General features: G+C 48.9%; 1 protein-coding gene across 14 annotated transcripts in view; it reads right to left on the reverse strand.

Moving 5' to 3' along the window:
- MYOCD (myocardin) overlaps positions 1 to 21,186 on the reverse strand; it is a 250,145-nt gene that overhangs the window by 18,913 nt on the left and 210,046 nt on the right. For 5 of the 14 annotated variants that reach the window (XM_054083743.1, XM_054083742.1, XM_054083747.1 and 2 more), the window contains 2 exons: positions 9,012 to 9,077; positions 3,207 to 3,262 (listed from right to left, as the gene is read on the reverse strand). In XM_054083743.1, the coding sequence (XP_053939718.1) occupies positions 3,207 to 3,262; positions 9,012 to 9,077 (122 nt within the window). Of the gene's footprint in view, positions 1 to 3,206; positions 3,263 to 4,722; positions 4,768 to 9,011; positions 9,078 to 17,892; positions 18,639 to 18,665; positions 19,043 to 21,186 lie in introns of those variants that run through there. The other 9 variants (XM_054083752.1, XM_054083753.1, XM_054083748.1 and 6 more) reach the window with 7 other exon arrangements.

The following is a 21,186-nucleotide window of genomic DNA, read 5'->3' on the forward strand; positions in this document are numbered from 1 at the left end:
AAAGAGATGGAGAGAATAAACCAGGAAATTACAAGCCAGTCAGGAAGAGACTGGACCAAGTAATCAAACAATCTATATAAATGGATTTTGAAGATGGCAAGGAATTGAATAACAGCCAGGATGGATTCATCAAGAACAAACCACATCACAGCAACCTAATTTCCTTCTATGGAGAGATGACAGATTTCTGTTACAGGAATAAACAATGAATCTCATGTAACTTGGCTTTAAGCGTGTTTTGACATTATCTCGCATGGCTTTCTGATATGCAAGCCAGATAAATTTGGTCTGGGTAAGACTAGCATAAAAAAAGGAGCACAGCTCTGGGTCACCAGAGGAATGAGGAATGGCTCACAGTCTAAACAGAAGAATATTTCAAATCATCATACACAGCATTTTTTCCTACTAGTCAATATATTCATTAATGCCTTGGATGATAGCAGATGTAGTCCTTGACTCTGAATCAGTCCAGGCAAACAGATTACAATGCAATGCCATTTGGAGTAAGGTCTGAAATACATTTGACACAATTTAAAGAAGGACGTATGGAAAGGGCTGCCTTCAGTTCACATTAAGCCACAGCTAAGCCAGCTGATTAAACACTGGGGTAGGTGAAGATATTAATCCACCAGAGATGCTTTTAGAGTGGTCACTGGGCAGTGGCCCCAGGCAGAGACAGAGAAAGACATCTAAAAGATGTCTGGAGGATCTGAACTGTATCCCCAGATCAGCAGGCAGTTTTCTAGGAGACAAAACAAAGGATGTCAGAGGATGTCAGATAGCCCCCAGGAACAGCACGGCCCTGCTCTGTGCCCTGCGTCTGAAAGGGTCCACGGAAGCATCTGGAGGAGAGCTGCAGAAATCCTTACAGAGCCAGAGAGGGCATCAGCGAGGAGAGGTGGAAGGGAGGTGAGGCTGCACAGTCCAGAGCTGAGATGGCTACAGGCAAGCGTGAGGCAAAATGCTTTAAAAAAGTGCTGCAAGGAAAAAGATAAACAATTCTGCATGCATGTAAGAGAAAAAATAACAGGCTTAGACTGCAACAGAAGAGCTTGGGCTGGGAATCAGGGCAGTCTGGCTCACAGCACGGGTGAGAAGGCACTGGAGCAGCTTGCTGGGGGTGGGATGTCCATCTCTGGTCACACATCCATCAGGAATGACCCACACAGGGCTGTCCTGCTCTGAGGTGGAGGCACGATAGCTGTCCCTCCCTGTCCCGCTTGCTGGGTGTAAGCGCCTCAGGAAAGTCAGCCTGCTCTCCGTCCTCCAATCCAGCAATCTATTATAGGACACTGACTTCAAAGCTTGCTGCGCTGGCCTCATGCCAGCCTCTAACAGAGCCAGTGACATGTTTAAACAAATAATAGACATTTTATTTACTGAAGTCTTTACGATTTCTTACCCTTCCCCTCATAGTTTTTTCCTCAGCTTATTTTCACCAACACAATCCCTTGTTTGGACCACGGGTAGGTTTGCCTGGTTCCTGTGCCAGGTCAGAGCAAGCTGGTGTTTGCACCTGACTGCAATTAAATCCATTTAATGCATTTCCAGCTAAGCCTCGGATCAGGTCCTAACTTGGACTAAGCTTGAATTGCTGCTCTACAGATGTGGCATTGTTTGTGTCGAACTCAGCATTCACACTGCATCACCCCGACCTTCTGCCGTGATTTCAGTTCCTTTTAACCTTTGCTGTTTATAAGCTGCATTTGTGTCACTGAGGATCAAATAGTGGAGCAAGACCTCAGATGTAGGGGTTTTTAGCATCAACTGAGGCAGAAGAGCTTTCAAAACACATGAAAGTGGTTATGGCTATCTGCTTTCTGTTTGCAGAACATCAGTTTGGAGCAATATCAACTAAACAACAAACGCAATTGAGTAATTATTCAGAAAGAGCCGTTGCTCCTTCCCTGTCAGCTCTAAGCAGGGCACGCTTGCAAACGAGTATATTTGTTATGGGCTGGGCTCGTTAGTGTCTTTGTTAGCATGCTTTAAAAATCCAGGCGGTCTGGGACAGAGTAGACCATCCTTCCCTTTTCCCCAGGCAACCAGCCAGTGAAAGCCTTTGAAGGGAAAGACAAAGAGACACAAATGTATACTGAAACTGTAAAATATATGACACTTCAAGGATACTTTGGACTGCTTGAAATTTTGTAAGCATACTAATTTTTCAGAGTTGTATTATGTTTCTCCTGCTCGCCATTCGTTACCGCAGGAGACTCGCGGCAAGTGATTTGGAGTGTGTTTAAGTTCAGAAGAGCACTTCTCCGTATTTCACAACCACCCTTCCTCGCGAGGCTCCTTTTTCCATGAGACTGCAAGCACGTTTTGCAGGTTAATGGAACAAACTCTTGTGTTCAGGCAAAACGTGCATGCCGGATTGCTTCCTTTTCCCTGGACATCCATTCATGTTGGTCAAGGCTGGATGGTAGGTGCTTGGAAAAAAACAGTGTGGTTTCCCAAAAAGTGACCATATCACAGAGATTTGATGTGTTCTGGAAACGCCTACTTATCTTATCTCTGCCCTCGGCAATATTTAGGGAACGCAGCCGGATAATGGGGCTGGTGGGAGCCTGGCCCACTTAGCCTCCTCGACGTTGTGTGTCGTAATGGCCAGCAGCACTGCTGAGCTAAAAGCCAGAGTCTGGTCTGATGACAAGCGTAAGCTCCCTGGGGACTCGTTCCAGGTGACAAAGGGCATCTGCATTTCTCCTGCACACTTGCTAAGCAGTTCGGCTCTGTCAGCTTCATTTGCAGCTGGCCCTGCTCTAACCCCGCTGACTTGAGCAGGAGCGGAGAGCAGCCAGCACAGCGAGGAGTGGGGTGTGGACCTGGCCTGGAGAGGAAAATGGGTTGGTTCGTTTGGTTGGACATTTACTGGAAGGACTGCCCATGCCATGCTGAAATATGCCCTGGCCACAGCCTCATGTAAAACCATGGGGCTGTTCTGAAACCCCGCAGCTCAAGGCATAGGTGGCTCCTCTGAGCTTCTCCTCTGCTTGGAGAAGAGCGCTCCAGAGCATTTGTGAACCCTAGCTTGGCCCCACTTTATCTGGAAGCAGGGGCCAGGTCCTGATCCTCATCCATGGCCACAAGGCCTGGACGGAGGATGCCAGTGGAGGAGAAAGTGGTGGAAGGTGCTTTCAGAGCCCCCAATGCACGCAAAGCGAGCCCACGTGTTCCCTCATTGGGATGACTGCAGGAGTTACCTTGGCTCGCTCCAGACTTTTTCGCTGTTCATGGAATGCAGATGGGCTTTTCAGTGCTGCAACAGGAAAGAGAGAGGAGCAGTCAGCACAGGAGCAGAAGCAAGCAGCCACCAGGATATTCAGCAACAGCATTTTAATGAGTGCTATAAAAATAGCAACACAAACTAGCCGTTCTCTTTATTGCGCTGACTAAAAATAACTCAGGAAAGCTCTGGGAAATCCCATGCTCTCAGCCAGTCCATGGCAAGAGAGCAGGGAGAATGAAGAGCATGAGGAGTGCAGGAGGTTCATGGGCAGGGAGGGGGTGCAGGCTTTGAAACACAGTGCTCCGTGGGACACGTCAGACAGCAGATGCGGCTTTTCCCTGGAGGGCTTAATGCAATTCGTGGAAGGCACCACAGCCCCCCGAAAGGGAGATACAGGAGCAGCAACAACCTGAGAGAGGACCTCACCTGCAAGTGCCTGAGATTTGAGGCTGGCAGGAAAACTGAAAAGACCTGTCTTGCTTCTTGGGGCCATATGAGCGCAGCCTCCAGCAAGGATATTTCAAAGCAAGACCTTGGAGCTGTGGTTCTTTGTCCCTCTTCCATTGTGGACTGCCCTTCTATCTCCTCTAGGTTCCCTCTCACTGGCCTTTTGTCCTATCCCCTTCCCAGAAGCATCTGAGTGACCCGGGGCCTCTCCGAGCAGCTGCCTGGCCAGGTACAGACAGCAGATCATGCTTTTGACATCTCTTGACACCAAGGAGGATTAATTCAGAGAGGCTTCCGAAGGAAAGCCCATAACCCCTGGCCTTTGGACTGGTGAACTCCAGCCCTATGGAGCAGCCTGATCTGGAGTTGCAGAGGATTTTGCCCATTTCCTCCTTTACTCTGGTTTAGTAGAAACTGGAGCGGAATTTGCACGGTGAAAGGCTTAATATTTCTAAGATCCTGCAAAAATTCCTTTCTGGCTCTGGAAGAAAGCAAAATTAACCGTTCCATTGGGGTGGGGAAGATGTCCTGACCCACAAATCTGGTTTGCTACAGCTCGAGCAACAGGAATTCTTTTCCTGTCTTCTGAATAGTATCCAGTAAGGACAGAAATTATGTTCACACAGGACCTGTTATTCTCCATCAGTCTATAGCAGGATGAAGAGAAGACTGGGGGCAACTGGGAGATGTTTGGGGGCCCTGTGAATTGGCTCTTGGTAGGCAACCCCCAGGGTTACCCCCCTAACATCCAGTGGGTCACAGTGAAGCACAGAAGGCACGTTCTTGCTCCTAACATTTGGAAAGCAGACGTACAGACAAGCTAGCGTTACTGTGCCATGCTCTGGTGAGCAGCCAGGAGGACTTGTGACATCAGGTTCGATCAGAAGCAAAATAAAATGGTGCACGTGAGAAAACGAAGTTAGCAAGAGATGTGACTTTGACAGCCCTGCTCACTGTGAAGCGCTGACATTGGGAGTGTGCTATGGGCATCGACAAACGCCACGCTATTCAAGAGGAACAGGTTGCAGAATTTAGTCATTTACCAAGATTTTTGGAGGAATTATGTGGATGCTGCAGCTTGTATTAGTCTGCAAAACAAATAAAGACATTGCTAGCACTGGTTATTCAGATAACTTGTCAAGGGATGACACATCAGGTTGAATTGGCTGAGGGATCTTGTTGAGAATCTCGGCACTATTGCCTCTAAGGTTTGAGTTAAAAGGTGAGGTGATGGCTGCGTACAGCAAGAGGGTCTTTACTTCAAGTGCAGCTTTTTGTGCAGCCCATCACAGCAGGGGGAACCTTGCCTTGAGGAATCCTTGATCCTGCAAGCTGTCTCCTCCACTTTTTGGGTAGGTGAGCAGGATCTGGCTGAGGTTCAGGGTCTGTGCAGGTCTACAGGAAGGGTTCATCCATGCTCATCCCTACAGCCTTCCTTTCTGCAAGTGACCCCATATGACCTTTGAGAATGCTTTTGCTGGGTCTGTTACAGCTTCACTAGGAAAATAAAACTGCACCTGTTGTTGCATAGACTGGAAACTTCCTACCCAATGAGCCCTAAGAATGGGACAGGCTCTGCTCCCACCTGCACTCCTACGCATCAGGAGCATGAATGTGTCTCAATGAACCTGGATCTCCCCTTGCTCTCAGAGAATCCTCAGAGTTGTGGGGCTGACGGGCCCACAGGCTGCCCTTGCCTGTCTTTATTTGTAGAGCCTTCTTCAGTAGCGTTGGTTATTTTGCCATTCCGTTATTCAACTGAAAACTTTTGACAGAGTCCAGCTTTGAACTCGAAATCTTATGCCATGCTGCTGCCTTTTGCTCCTGAGCATCCTCCTTTAGGCAGTTTCCTGCCTTCTCCAGAGATGGGGCCTTCTGAAGGTTTCCCATTTCTTAGAGCAACATCCAAAGAAGTGTAAACAGAGCTCAGATATGGAATGATATTAATGTTTTTCAGTTGAAGCAAGCAGAGGCTGGGCTTTGGTAAGGGTATTAAACTCACTGTGCTGTGCTCAGGTAGCACTGATACTTCTCTCCACACTGTTCTCTTGGTCGCCAAATACCAGTGAGCTTCCTGGGACTTATTCCAGTGTTCCACACTTATCGTGCTACAGCTGCACTGCTGAACAACTCAGCAGGCTCTGTGTAGTCAGCAAGTCCCCTTCCTACAAGGGTTTATAGACCTCTAAGACCTTAAAGTTTATCCAATGTTATCTGTTACTCTGACCTTCCATCTCTCTTTCATGTCTATATAAAATGGATCAGTTAGAAAAAAAAAAGTGTCTTTGTCCTGGGATACTGTCAGCAGAAAATGCACGCAGTGGGTTGAAAACAATCCTTGGGCAAAACCTGTCGTGAACCTTAGTATCAAGTGCTTGCTCCAAGCCCTGGTACCAAAGTTGTTTGTTGCCACAGAGACCAGCAATGCCCATCTTTTCTCTTTCCAGAAGGGCTAGTCTCAACCACTGTGGGTTACAGCCACACGGGTTCCTTTCTTGCCCTCCTGTAATGCATGTGAACAGAGATCCTGTGCACCACCAGTGCACCTCCTCGAGCCCAACTCACATGCTGGTCTTCAGAGCCAACAGAATATGGGAAGATATCATAGACTAGAATCATAAAATCACCAGGTTGGAAAAGACCTCTTGGATCATCGAGTCCAACCATTTCTATCAACCACTAAACCATGTCCCTGAGCACCTTGTCTACTCATCTTTTAAATACTCCCAGGGATGGTGACTCCACCCCCTCCCTGGGCAGCCTCTGCCAGTGCCTGATGACCCTTTCCATGAAAACTTTTATTCTGATATCCAGTCTGAACCTCCCGTGGTGCAGCTTGAGGCCATTCCCCCTTGTCCTGTCCTCTGTCACTTGGGAGAAGAGCCCAGCTCCCTCCTCTCCACAACCTCCTTCCAGGTAGTTGTAGAGAGCAATAAGGTCTCCCCTCAGCCTCCTCTTCTCCAGGCTGAACACCCCCAGCTCTCTCAGCCACTCCTCATCAGACTTGTTCTCCAGCCCCTCACCAGCTTCGTTGCTCTTCTCTGGACTCACTCCAGAGCCTCAACATCCTTCTAGGAGCGAGGGGCCCAGATCAAAGACTTGTTTTTCATAAGGAATGACTGCTCATGCCCAGGCCATGGGGACACTGTCTGGGTCTCTCTTGTATTAAATGTTAATATTTGTTTTTTGCTCCTGAGGTCAAATTCAGCAGTGAAGTTCCGCACACTTGTTTCTATAATGGCAAAAGTGCCTTTTCTTCTACTACTTTCAGCGAGTGACGTGTGCTCAAACTTCCTAAAATGGCCTTTTTGGACAGAAACCAGACTACAAAATGTCAGCCTAGAAGCCGGGAATGCAAAGAAGCCGTAAGTAAAAAGAAAATGCCCTTCAGTTGCCATTAAATAAATCTGGCCGAATATGTGGTCTGCGATGCGTAAGGTTTTAAATGTTAGATGCCATTTGTAGAAGCGCGGTCCCATGCACCGGGCCCCGCAGGGCAGCATCAGGTGCACAAACCTCTCAGTTGGCACTAACGTGTGTACAGTGGATGTTCTGCACCTTTTCTGAGAGAGCTCACCTTTACAGAGCTGACTCAGCACTTCAGGAGGTGTCAGATGTATTTTCGCCACTGGTTGTATCGCCAGTGCTCGCAGTACTATAACAAATGTCACAGTATTTGGCTTAAAGCTCCAACTCCTGGAGTGGTCTGGTTAGGGATTGCTGGGGTAGGACGAGGAGGAATGGTTTTAAGCTGAAAGAGGGGAGATTTAGATTAGATATTTGGAAGAAATGTTTTCCTGCAAAGGTGGGGAGGCCCTGGCCCAGGTTGCCCAGAGCAGCAGTGGCTCCCCCATCCCTGGAGGGGTTCACAGTCAGGTTGGATGGGGCTTTGAGCACCCTGATGCAGTGGAAGGTCTCCCTACCCATGGCAAGGGGTGGAACTGGATGGCCTTTATGGTCCCTTCCAACACCAAATCATTATATGATTCTATTAAAATGTTTGCCCTTTGGTGGTAGACAGCACAAAATCTGAATGCTGGAAGAAATAAACAGAAAAAAAAAATGAAAAGAATCTGCATTTATCAGTGTTAAAAGCCTGTGATCATTTTGACAGCTATGATTTTTGTCATCCTGCTCAAGTTTTCTTAATGCTTGATGCTGGCAGTACTGCACTGAGAAGGTCACTTGCTGCTACCTTGACACAGTTGTTTCGGAAGGCAGCTGCAGGAGAGGGGCAGAGGCATGGGCAGGGGGCAGCAAGCAGTGCTCTAGCCGTGCTCTGAGAGAGTTTGTTTCGCTATTGAGACAGGAGCTGCATCACAGTCAGAGACAAAAGTGATACAGCCTTTGGAAAGTTATGATCTTAGCAGAGAACCTAAGCAGCCTTTGGTAAGACAGAGAGGATAATCCTCTACTGAGATCCCTGATAATCATGGATTCAAGCACATGGTGCATGAGTTAGGTCAGGATGGAGTTACCATCAAGCATGGCTGAGCTCCCCACATCATTTCTCCGGTTAGAGGTTTCACGATGCAACTGCAGGTGCAGAAGGGGATAATTTTCAATCGCTTACTTTTTTGGTCTCCAGCAACCGGCTTTCTGGTGCTGAATGACTACACATTAACACTGGGCTAGGGCTTGTCCTTCAGGCTGGAATGCCAGGTTGGCAAGGATGAACGTGGTCAGAGAGGGGAAAGCAGGGACATCATTTCTCAGTCTGCAGCAGGCAGGCACAGGAGGGGTTTCACTGGCCTCGGGTCTCCTCTGATAGTTCCATCCTGTAGGGTCCTGGCTGGGCAAAGGCCCAGAACTGGACGTGTTTCACTCACCCGGGGCTGCCCCTCTGCGCTTGGGCCAGGGCAGTTACCCTCCGCTTCCTTCTTCCACAGCCTCCTGGAAGGGACTCTCTCAACCTCTTCTGTGGATCTGATCCTGCCACAGAGGTTCCAGGCTTTTATAGCAAGATATGAGATTCTCCACCCTTGCCTACACGAAGAGCTTTTGTTAGCCTTCTGCTCGGAGTTGGATACACGTGTCCTGCTACGTGACCTCTGGGACAGGGAGCTACGCAGCTGAGTTTTTGGATGGTGTAAGCTAAGCATCTCTCCTGACTTCAGTTTGAACAGTGGCATTATAATTTGTGTGGCAAATGCTGAGCACTGTTCTACAGCACCAGGACCATAATATTTCCAGAGGGCAGGAAGCAAAGTCCCCCATGGGAGCAATCTGCTCAGAGTGGGTCTGAGCAGGCAGCTTGAGCCACGCAGTGCCCGAGATGAACACAGCTCTTCTGAGCCAGGAGTGGGGGGAAAAGGCAGAAAAAGATACTCACGTGGCATGATGCCTTGGTCTGCCAGCTGCTCACGGGTCCTCCTCTGCTGGAGCCGTAGCTGTAAAACTGTGTGTGAGAGAGAGACTGTCAGGAAAGATGCTGGATTTTACTGAGGTACTAAGACATCTATCAGGGACAATGTGGGTAGGTGTGTGGCACAGAGATCTGGCACTGATTTCTGCCATGGTGCTCCAAACCAAGAAAGCCTGCCAGGGAGGAGATGAGCAGCCTGCACGGACCCATCCTCACTTTTGCAGATGGATGAGCAGGGCAGGGATGCTTCTGATGCAGGCAGGACCCTAGCGCCTGCGACAGAATCTATTCCTGCCTGTAGTAGCAGCCTCAGGTGACCCTGCCTTCGGCTCACATAGTTGCTCAGGTCTGAACTCGGATGCTGAGAGGTCTTCCCTTCCCCCAGCGCTGTGGCTTGAGTAGAGCTTTCCAACTCCATCACCCTCCTGAGGGCCTGGCAGCACTTTTCCAGCCCTACAGCGCTCGTCACTGGATATGGATACGCTTACTCTACTGAGGGGGATGTAGCTAATGTGGTCAGGAGAGACTGGTGCTATCTGTTTGAACCAGTATAACTTCGGTTTAGAAACAATACTCTGTCAGATGGCAATGAACCACTCATCAGAGTCACTAAGTAGTGGTTTGGCCTCAGCTATGGAGCATTGATCTAAAGAAGAAGCACCTCTCAATATTTACAGCATAGAATCACCAGGTTGGAAAAGACCCCTTGGATCATTGAGTCCAACTATTCCTATCTGCCACTAAACCATGTCCCTGAGCACCTCATCTACTCGTCTTTTAAATACTTCCAGGGATGGTGACTCCACCCCCTCCCTGGGCAGCCTCTGCCAGTGCCTGATGACCCTTTCTGTGAAAAATCTTTTCGTGATATCCAGCCTGACCTACTCTGGTGCAGCTTCAGGCCATTCCCCCTTGTCCTGTCCTCAGTCACTTGGAAGAAGAGCCCAGCTCCCTCCTCTCTACAACCTCCTTTCAGGTAGTTGTAGAGAGCAATAAGGTCATGCAACAACATCCCACTGTGCACCTACAGGCTTCTCATGCAAGGCTGTGGACCTCTCTGTGGCCCAGTCCAGCACAAGGTAGTTCATCCCATCACTCAGGTAACCCTGCCTGTACTTTCAATTTGTAACATATTCTACACCTTCATTTTCACAAATTTGTTTTCAAGAAGGTTGACACCAGTATCACAGGTTCAACCATAAAACTCACAACTGCTGGAAACCCAGTACGGTTTGCCACGAGGCCATACGTCTTTCAGTGATCACAATAGTACTGCAGTTATACCCCTGCCTACCAGCACAGCCCCAGACTGCATCCCCTTCGCTGCCCTGGACCAGTATTGAAGGGGGAAGAAAGGACAGAACAGTTCTTTTTGTCCTCAGGAGGAACCTGCTGAGCTCTGCCAACAGCTCATGTCTACAACGTGGCTTCCCTGGGACATGGGATGGAGCTGAACAATAATTCCTTCCAGAGAAGTCCCCAAAACTCTCTAAGATGTCATTGCTTGTGACGTTTCCGTGTCCTCTGTACAAACGACGTTCAGAGCAACTGTTTAGTAAAGGTCTCATGTGGGACAACGATCTCCTGCCAAATTCCAGCACTTTTTAGGACACCAACGATAAATTCTTGCTCTGAGGGAAAAGCATATCTCACAGTACCTGCTAAAGTCTGCATGTGTGCTGTTCCTATTATGCCAGAGAGAAGGTGGTGGCTAGAAGTCCCCGGCTCTCAGGAAAGTTTGTAGCCCTCCATTGCCCCGTGGCACCACCCCCAGTCACTGCTGGTTCTGCCCATGGACTCCTGCACTACGTAGCTACATCACACCCAGCTATCTACATCTTCTCTGCAGAAGTCATCTCCCTCAGAGGACCTGAATACCACACTAGGCAGTCCGTGCTCTAGGAATGCCTGTCTTTCTTCCTCGACTATAAGGGCAGTTTAATGGCAATCAGCTCATGGGAGGCATCTCACACAGATTGAGGTGAACCCCAGTTTCTCTGTGTAGAACCTTCTCTGTGACTGGTCATAATATCGAAGAACCACGCATGGCTTTGCACTTTCCCCGAGGAAGAGATGTATCCTTATAGAACAAGTGAGCTAAGGAAGGCTGGAGACTGTCCAAGCATGAAGAAGCTTTGTAGCTCAACCAGGGATGGTTCTCTACTCTCTTAGGTCCTAGTCCAATGTCCCAGGCATTAAAGCATCTTCCCTTAAACTGAGCCAATTTACACAAAGCATCCCATCATCAAACGGGAATCAGAGATAACAAAGACTTCTGGAGTCACATAAAACACCCTGTCGAGGACACAGCCATCTGCCTCATCGAGATGTAAAATATCCAAATGAGGATGCTCCATCACACCCCTTCAGAGATCCCACCTTGACTTCTGACACAGACAGGCCAAGCGATACCCCCCATCCACATGACCCAGGGCAGTGCTATCAGTCAGATGACCCTACATTCAAAGCCTACGTTCTCTGTTTCTTCTGCTTAATTCATAGCCCTTCCCAGCAGGCAAATCTTGCAACCTCAGGGTGCAATTGGCCGTCTCCTTTTAGAGAAAAAGGAGATGTTGCAAATTCCCTTGAAGCATAGCTTGGAAGGTGTTGATGATAGTGGCACAGCTAGAAGATTCAGCATCTAGCTTGATGCAAGAAGTGCTGGAAACGTGCAGGTTTCACTACCACAGCTTCCTCTCTGCTTGGATGCAGGAGCAGCACGCAGGAACCCATATTTCCTGGATCCTAGCACCTTCCAGCAAACAGTGCACAATCCAGGGAAACCTGCTCTGCTGGAGGCGGTCCATGCTCCAGCCAACAGCCTCTCCCCTGTCTCCGGCGCTGAGCTGTGCTTGACCCCAGCTGCATTCCTGGCTTCTTCCTTAGCTACATGTCTGGAGGCCGGAGCTCTGGGTGCTGCCATCGGCTCTCTTTCAGGATGCTGTCACCCACTACATGCAGGAATTATTTTTTTTTTCTGGAATATACTATTTTATTTGAAGGAAATTGCTTTGCTACCACTTCAGAAGAACAGTTATATTACAAAGAGTGATGACTGAGGTACTGGTGAGAGAGTCGTGGTCTCACACTCTAGCATCCTGTCTGCACCCGCTTGGATGGTGAGAAGACCTGGAGGACCGTTCTAACCCAAACCATTCTAAGTACCCTTAGGGCAGTTGCACACACTGGTCACCCTGTGGTACCAAGCTGTGAGACAGCCTTGCTTTCAGCAACGCTGCTCCCTCCTATGGCATCCCATGAGGAGAAACCCTTTCCTAAAGGACGCAGAGCATGTCAGAACTATTCCAGTGATTTTGCTCGTGAACTTTTGCTGTTAGAAATGATGCTCACTTCCGTGCTAGCATCAAATTCTATTTAGTGATACAACTTCCAGAAACATCCTCTGCAGTGGGGCTGTATCATCAGTGCAGAGAAGACCTCCTGGCATCCCTAGCTTGCCTTGGTGGTCCAAGGTCTGAGCGCCGCTCATGATTTGTAGTCATGAGTCATCCTCCTCCCTAGGAGTTGACCTCAGAGCCTTAAAAATCCAAGAGAACAGCCTTGCCTGACCTGGTGATACACTGGGAAAGACATATTTAAATCTTCCTCCCACCTCAGCGGCAGCAGACCTGGCCTTCTGCTTCAGCCTGCAGGGGCAATTGGAGTACAGTGCTCAGCACCTGGCCAGGATGGGACTTTTATAATCTGCATTTGAGCATCTCCCATGCTGGGCCATCACCAAAGCACCCACAGCACCCTCCTCTCTTCGGGGTATTAGCTTTATCAGTACAAGTTGATAGGCAGCACTGAGGCACATTGCCCAGGGCGGTGTGGAACTGCCTTTCTTGCAGCGTTCAGGACTAGAGTAGGCAGGCAAAGCCATAACTGACCTGACCCAGTGTTCATGATGGTCTTTCTCCATGAAGAAGGATACACCAGAGCTCGTCCCTTCCCACCAGCCAGAGCAGGTTCCCTGGAAACTCTGAGGCTGCACCAGGCTCTCAGTGTTCATCTCAGCCGTGGCTGAGACAAGTGCCCAGGTGGAGCTGCAGGTGCTTCTTAACTTCTGGCCCAGCATCTGTCTCGACCTCTGACAAACCCTCCGGGAACGGGAGTTACTGAGACAAAGTCCCTGCTGCTTCAGCTCCTCCCAGCTCTCTTAGGTGGTTTCTGGTGAAATGGCCATAGTTGCTGGGTTTCTCCCTGCCTGGGCTGTGCCAGCACCTTTGCTCTGGTTGGGAACTACATTCATAACCGGTGCACCTGCCACGCTCTCATCGTCCTCTGAAATAAGTCACTGCTGCTACCAGAACTGGTGGTCGGGCAGTTGCCTGCTGCCCCCTGCACCAGCTGGGGCTTCTGGTGGGCAGTGAAGGGGACCAGCAGAAGCACCACGCTATGCCAGGTTGACCCAAGTGCTTGACCATGATGGGAGTCAGCATTTTGACAAAAAACTAAAGCTGGCACTGCCACTAAAAAAAAGCAGCAACAAGTCATTGTTCCCTCTGCCAGCCATTCCAGCAGCTCGTTCCTGCCCTTCGTAGCCCAGAGTTGGGGTTGCAGGAGCATGGGTGCAGCTGAGTGGTGCACAGGATGGGGCACTGCTTTGCTGGGGCCATGTGGGAACCGGCAGCAATTTGAGAATGGGGAGGAGGGATTCCTGTATTCAATAGCAGCAGCTTTGTTGCATATCAAACGGCAGCTGAGCAAATGTGAAAGGCACGTTTGTCCACAGCCATTGTGGGTACCAGAGGAACCTGGTGACTCAGCTCCACATACACACGGGCTGGCAGAAAACAGAATCACAGAATCGTTTAGGTTCGAAAAGACCTTTAAGATCATCGAGTCCAACTGCTAACCTAACACTGCCAACTCTACCACTAAATCAGGTACCTCAGTACCACATCCACACATCACTGGAATTCCTCAAGTCATAGGGATTCCATCACTTCCTTGGGTGGCCTCTTCCAATGCCTGACATCCCTTTCATTGAAGTAATAATTCCTAATATCCAGGCTGAACCTCCTCTGGAGCAACTTGAGGCCATTTCCTCTCATCCTATCACTTTTTACTTGGGAGAAAAACACCTACTTCATTCCAACTCGTTTTGGACCCAGCCTACTTTGAAAGGCAGAATTGCTTTTGGGGCTGCCTTGTGGGCCAGAGGGAGAGGGGCTGCCCGCTGGGAGATGCACATGGGGCCTTTTGACTGTCCCAGGGTCCTAGCAGAGCAGTCAGGGCTGGTTCAGTGGTAGGGTGTGTTTGTATTGCTTGTGGCATTCTCAGGTCTTCTCTCACAGCCCTGTCAGGTGCATTCAAATTAGGATGTCCAAATGGGAGCTGAGACCAGTGATGTTCCATCCCAGCTGAGCAACAGGCTGACATCAGGCTCGTGATCAAAGTGCACTGAGGTGAATGTGGGGTCACTTGAGTTGAGTGACAAGCAAGTCACTGCACCAAAAATCTCATCTACTTTAGTCAGAACAACATCTCTAAACCCACCAAATGGGCACAGGTCACCACTAAAGAACAACCAGCTGTGAAATCCTTCTGAGGGCTGTCCCCATCATAATGTGCAACCTCAACATAGCCACAGTCCTGAGAACAGGTTGTCACCAGCCCTCTTGGCGTCATCCCTTCACATCCCCATGAGCAGCTCATCCATCCTTCTCCTCAAGCAGAGTGATCTACATTTCCATCTGTGCTATAACACGTGCCCGACTGATAGAAATGTAAGTCTGTCATCTAAAACACCAAAATCAGGCACAAACTGATCTACACGGAGTCAGTGTTTTACAAAAACTTGACAAAACCACAAAACGATGTCACCAGCTAGAGCGGGGCCATGGTCTGACCGCACACACTGATTGTGAACTGTACAAGATCATGATCTGAGAGGAAACACATGCACATGCTTTATCTTTGGACACCGGGAAAATGAAAATAAAGATTCTGCCAAAACGCTTGGTCTAACACCCTACCAAGACCTACTCTCCTCTGCCTTTATGAACTTCCTGGTTTTGCTTCAAACCACTCTCTCCACCGCAGGCAGACAGGATAAATTCCTCTCCCATCTCAACCAGCTTAGTTCAAGCCCTCAGTGTCAGCATGAGCCCTTTCCTCCGTAGAGGCAGGCGAGTCTTCTCTGCACATTCACAGCCATGTGTCCACAATTAGGCCTGGATATTACCCCATGCCAAGCCATGCGGAGCCGTATTTAGAGTGTTAAACTTTCACTTCTCACCAATTAACTGAACTACCACTGATGTTATGCAGATGTTGGCCTTGTAAACTCTCGTTCCATATTGTGGGACTGAAAAGGTCAGAGTTAAGGTTAAGCCTGCCTTTGCCAGCTTTGTTTGCTCTTGTCCGATGACAACACTTCTCCACTGCTGGAGTACAATTGGTTTGTATTCCAAGCTGGAGATCACTTCACATAAATGATTGTCTTGGGGAAGAGTTAAATATGTTTCTGGAACAGCCTTTAGATGTCCTAGTTGATTTAGTGCAATCCCATTGATACTTGGAGCACACGGGATAGCATGGCAGGCTTGAAGAATCATCATTCCTGCAAAATTTGTCAGGATGACCTCAGATCAGTATATTTATCTTTGGCAAAACAGACAAAATAAACACGCACACAAATCCTTGAGGAAGGGGAGGGGGAACCTGAAGGCCCACATCGTGTTGATGATTTGATCTATCTCCTCTGGAGCAGTGCCTGGTGCCCTGCACTGGCGTGGCTACCGTCTCTCCACGCTGCGTGGCTTTGCTGGTCCTTCACCATGGACCACTGGAGAGAGAAGAGCAGGAGAAAACACTGTGGGACTCAAGGGAGGATTGCTGGGCACTGTATGAAAAAGCCACCGTCTCCACTAGATCAGCCTTTCCTGGACAAACACTTTTTCTCACTACTGATGCTGCCAGTTGGAAGCAAGAACTGTAAAGCTAACCCCCGAGCCGCCCTCGGAACGCCACCTGATTGCAACCATCTTCTAGTTGGCACCTCCTTGCCCCAGTTCCTTCCTGCTGTGTGGCACAGAGATCAAAGGAATTCTGGGATGCGGAAACAACAAGCAAGTAGCGTGTCTCTAGGACCATTTAACATACATACAGCCCTTTCAGCTGCTCAGTGTGTGCAGACCATGGAGAGACAGAAACAGTTTAGTTATTAAGGTTTACCTCAGCCTTCATTTACATTGGTCTGGAATCCTTCAAGAGGGATTCAGACGAGTCATGAGTCACGGTGCACAGCTAATCCTTCCCAAACCTGGGGAGCAAGCAAAGCCTCACACCTGCCTGCACAAGACCATTTCCAAAGCTACGGCACATCGTGAAGCACAGTTCCTTGCGGCTCAGCATTTCAGGGCCTGATACCTTCTGGCATGTCCTTTGCTCGCTCCGTGCAAGCTCAAGCTCAGCTGCTGTTGTCTGTGAGCGTGTTACAGACGCAGAGCCTGCCGCGGGGGCTGTGGTGCGGGGTGATGGGTTGTCCGAGATGCTCAGCCCTCTGCCAAGCAAACGGTGGACACTAAATTTGAGCACTGCACCTCCTGCTATCCTTGTGGGGCTTGGCAGCTACCAAAATCTGCACACAGAGCAGGGACCCCAGAGGAAACTGTCCCATAGAGAGTGCGCACAAAAGAGATTTGACCACTTCAGCCACTAATTGTTAGCTTTTCATCTCTATTTCCCACGTTACTACAAATCCAGCACAAACGGAAAGCGGTATTATTGACACTCAGCATCCCTCTTTCCTCCCCTGTTTCACAGACTGTGATGACGAGGGTTGTGCTGTGCCCATGTCCCACATCACCTGCAGCCATCCCAGCGCGGCACAGATGCACGTCAGGGATTGTGGCAAGCTCAACTCAAATAGAATTAAATAGGCAGAGAAATCTTGTTAAATGGGGAATCTCTCTCTCACCAGGCCCTGGTGAGGGATGGCAGTTGTGGGAATAAGTCATGATCCGAAGAACGCCCCACAGATTGCCTGCCCTAGAAATGCTGAAAGGCATAAGAATTTATGGACGCAAAGACCCACGAAGTTTACTTTTACTGAAGAATCATTTGAAAAATATGTTTAGAGATCCCACTGTTGGTTCCATAATAAAGCCAGCTTACAAATAAACCAGAAATGAGCCTTAAAAACAATACTGGTTCATTTGAAAAGAATGCAGGGGCATGTGAGAGAGCCCAGCCTCCTCTGTCAGAAAGGTGGCAGTGTTGCTTTGTAGTTGCTGGAGGAATATTACAGACAGATTTTTTTCAAATGAACAGCAATGTACCATAATATACCAACAAAATCTAAGGAATGACTTAATCTAATGAAATGTAAGATCAGAGTGATATGGAAACCACACCAAAGCCCTGGACCCAAGTTTTGTATAACCCAGCCAGACTAAGACACTTGTGTTTGCACACACACTCTTGGGTTTTCAACCAACTGCCAACTTTGTATTTGCTGAGAAAACAAAGTTTAAGTTGACCACCCAGCTATCTAAGAGATCCTGATAACACCACTCATGTCTACCATCAGTCTCATAAATCTCTAATTTCATTATCTACAATGCACGAGGAGACACAAACACACACGGCGTGGGTGACAGGCCAGACCGGGTGCATGTTCCAACGTGACTACCCTGTCCAGTTTCGCAGCGTCCTGTACAGCACATGCAGTAAGTTTCTCTTAACATCCTCACAGATAATATTCCCGGGGAGAACTTCACCTCTGGGAAGGTCAGAAAAGGTCCTTGAGAATGTATTTCGACATTACCATCAATATTAGAGCATGTTTACTTAAAAAATTAGAAGTAAAGACAAGCACTGACAAACACGGCATACTTACTATAAATAAAGCCAGTGAATAAAGGCACGAATATCCAGCAGAGGGTCTGATTTAGAAGTGACCATCCCATAGTTCACCTTCACTCACCTTCACTCACGCTGAATGTCCTTTGAGAAGCCCCTGACCGGTGCTTCCCCTGACTTACGAGACGGAGGCATGTTTTACTTGCAAACCCTCCGAGAGTGGCAATCAATTGTGTGGCTCTGGTTTTATTTCTCTGATGATGTCACTTTAAATACTTTTCATGTTCCATTTGTTATTTTTACTTCTAAAAATGACGCATTTCTTCAAATTCATTTTTCTCCAATTAGTCACAACTTAATGGAACAAAGTCAGCTGCCTGCATGTCAGAGAGAGCATCAAAACCATCCTCACTGCGATTATTACAGAGGGACCTGCAAGAGCACCTGGAATATACGGACGGCATTTGGTACCGTGTTTATCCCAGATGCCCTTTTGGCCTCCTGCCCGAGTCCTTTGCAGCAGGGCCAGGGCAGGAGACCTGGGAATTGCAGTTTAACCAAAATAAACCACAGACATAAATCGAAGACAATGAAAAACCAGGATTAAAAAAAAAAAAAAAGGCAACAGAGAGGAAGGAAGATACGTTTCTCTACTTGCGGAACAGCCCCTGTAAGTGCAAAGCCGTGACAGCTCTACAACTCCCTGAATATTTTGCTCGCATGCTGCTTCCAAACATTTAACGCAAAACAGGCTGTGGCTACGGCTTGCGGAGAGAGAAGTTTTAAGAGAAATCTCAAGGTTTCCCCTACCTGATCTGAACTTGCTCCGAATCAGCAAGGAGTGCTCAGACCCCAGGAGTGTCATGGTGACTCGGGGACCAGATCCAGACGCCCCTCACTTAAACCATTGACTTCCTTCACAGAGAAAAGCCGTCCAGATCACAAGCTAGCACTCAGGATTCATCCAGCTCTCCTGGACTCTCTGGATGCTTTTACAGCTGGCTGGTAAGAAGCAGCAAGTGGCTTTGAAAGATTTGGTCCCATCCAGCACCGACCCTCCACAACCACCAACTGCTCCCCCTGTGCTGTGTTGAACTAATTAACGTGGAGCTAGCGGGAGCCTCCTCCTGCCCGAAGTTTACTACCAGCAGCTGGGTGTCCTGGCTGATGTCATCGTCTAGCGGGGAGCAGCGACTATCGGAAAGGGTCTTAGCAAAGACAGAAGTTTGATATCTGATACTAATTACTACCGGCCGGTACGCAGCCAATCAGGGCGTTCCCTGTCTCGGCTGACTTTGGGAGCCACTGGAAATATCAACAGAATGAGGATTTAACTCTTTGCAGCGTGGTGCGAGGCAGGACCCGGCTACGTTTGGCTCCCACACCGGGGCGCCCAGTGGGGTTTTGGGGTCTGTGTGCCCCTAAGTTGAAGGAAGGGTTGGGGTCAAGACAAGTGTCCCAGGCGAGAGGATGACTGGGTGCAGGTCCTTCTGTGTGAGTGCCGCGTTGGATGCCCTTCCCGTCAGGGAGCCAGAGGTCGTGGCTACTTGTCAAATAGAGCTGTGACTCCAGTCGTTGCCACCCCTCGTCCAGCTCGTTTGGGTGCTGGGGCAGAGAGCAGGCTGCACCCTGGGCTGCACACATCCTTGGCTGTGCTACGAAGCTGAAAGTGAGCACAGGGGCGTTCGGATGTTCTGCCTGTGCTCCTGCTGCACGCCCGCAGCTGCACTGCTCAGTGCACACCTTCGGCAGTGCGTCGCTGCATCCACTCGAGATGTTCCTATACGCTGTGGCTCAGGTAGCGTTTGTGGAAGCACAAACACAGACACAGAGAGGCAGAACAATGCCAAATAGATGAAGGCTATACATCTTGACTTAACATTTCCTACGGTACAGACGAACACAGTAATCGCAGGGAGGCTGAGGACAGCCACGTGCTGGACATTGCTGCGTTGGTGAACGCTTCTCCACTCACCAAACATTCCCTCAGAGAAGAAACACCTTCTGCAAACACGCATAAGAGATACAAACGTTTTGGGGCTCCCCCTTCCCAAGCCCATGTTGGTTCATTTGAGGTAAGTGGAAGGAAATAAACTGATGGCACCTTCTACCTTCTAATGTAAGCGGTAGAAGTCAAGCTAAGTTAAGGACAGGTCTCAGCTTCCCTGATGCATGAGTTTCACGTGAAAGCTGTCTAGATTCCAGCTAGATCATAAACACACACCTGAAAACTCCCTCAGACTTGGTTTGGGGTGTTATTTTGGCTTTTTTTTATTGTTTTTTCTTGTTTAAATCCTGTGCTTTCTGGGAAGTCTGGAATATTTTGGCTTGGTGATAGGAATTTCAGGGCTTCCAGGCTTGTAGGCCTATTTTGGCAGAGAACTTAGAACCTCAGTAACCCCAGAAGCTCTGATTCCAGCTGTGCCCCACTTGCAGCTGAGGAGTGCTGAGGTCCCTCACCCACATGTAGTCCCTCTCATGAGGCTGTCCTGAGCTGAGCCCTCTACCTGCCCTGGGCTGGACGTGTGTTTTCCTGGTCATGCTACATCTGACAAATCCTTAAGGTTTGAAGGGATGGAGGTTGTTGAAATAAATTCATTTCCAAGCAGTGCTTTAAGTCAGTAAAGAGAGCCCTCCAGCAGTGCCCAGCAGGAGGCTTGATCCTTACTCATTTTTCCTAATGTTTAGACCGCTGTGTTTGAAATGTCCCATCTAACAGGGCTCTCCTCATAAGCAGTGCTGTCCTAAACCACATCCCACCATTTAGCAGAGCCACACCACGAGCAGCTCAAGGACCAGACAGGACTCATCGACACCCACAGTCTCGAACTGCAGTTTCTTGTACTTTCTTGCATTGCAGACTCCTGTATAATTTACTGCCCCCGCTGGCCAAAGCCCTGCTCAGATATTCCTGCTCCCTTTGGAACCTGCCACTTTCTAATGCCTTCTCCATCGTGCATTAGCTGGACCTGCTCGAAGAGGCTTTGGCCACACAGTTCTTCACGTGCTGGTCTCACTCTGGACCTGTCCCTCTACCCCTTCAGGCCTATCTGCAGGTGCGATGGATGGGTCCCTGGTTCTACATCAGCCATGACAATGCACATCACCCAAAAGCCCAGAGGAAGAGTCTCCAGGAATTTTTCACTACGATGTTACCCCTTACCATGAGAATGAGAACTGCTCCCTCAGTCCCTCTTGCTTCTACCGGATTGGTTTATCTTTGTGTCCGTTTCTGCCTGCATGTCACCATCTCCAGTGTTTTGAGTTCAGTGGAAGAGGAGCGGAGTGAGAGGGAGATGCTGCACAGTGTGATCCTGCTTGAGATGAATCT

This window comes from Cuculus canorus, chromosome 18 (assembly GCF_017976375.1).
Source record: "Cuculus canorus isolate bCucCan1 chromosome 18, bCucCan1.pri, whole genome shotgun sequence".
Classification (NCBI taxonomy): domain Eukaryota; kingdom Metazoa; phylum Chordata; class Aves; order Cuculiformes; family Cuculidae; genus Cuculus; species Cuculus canorus.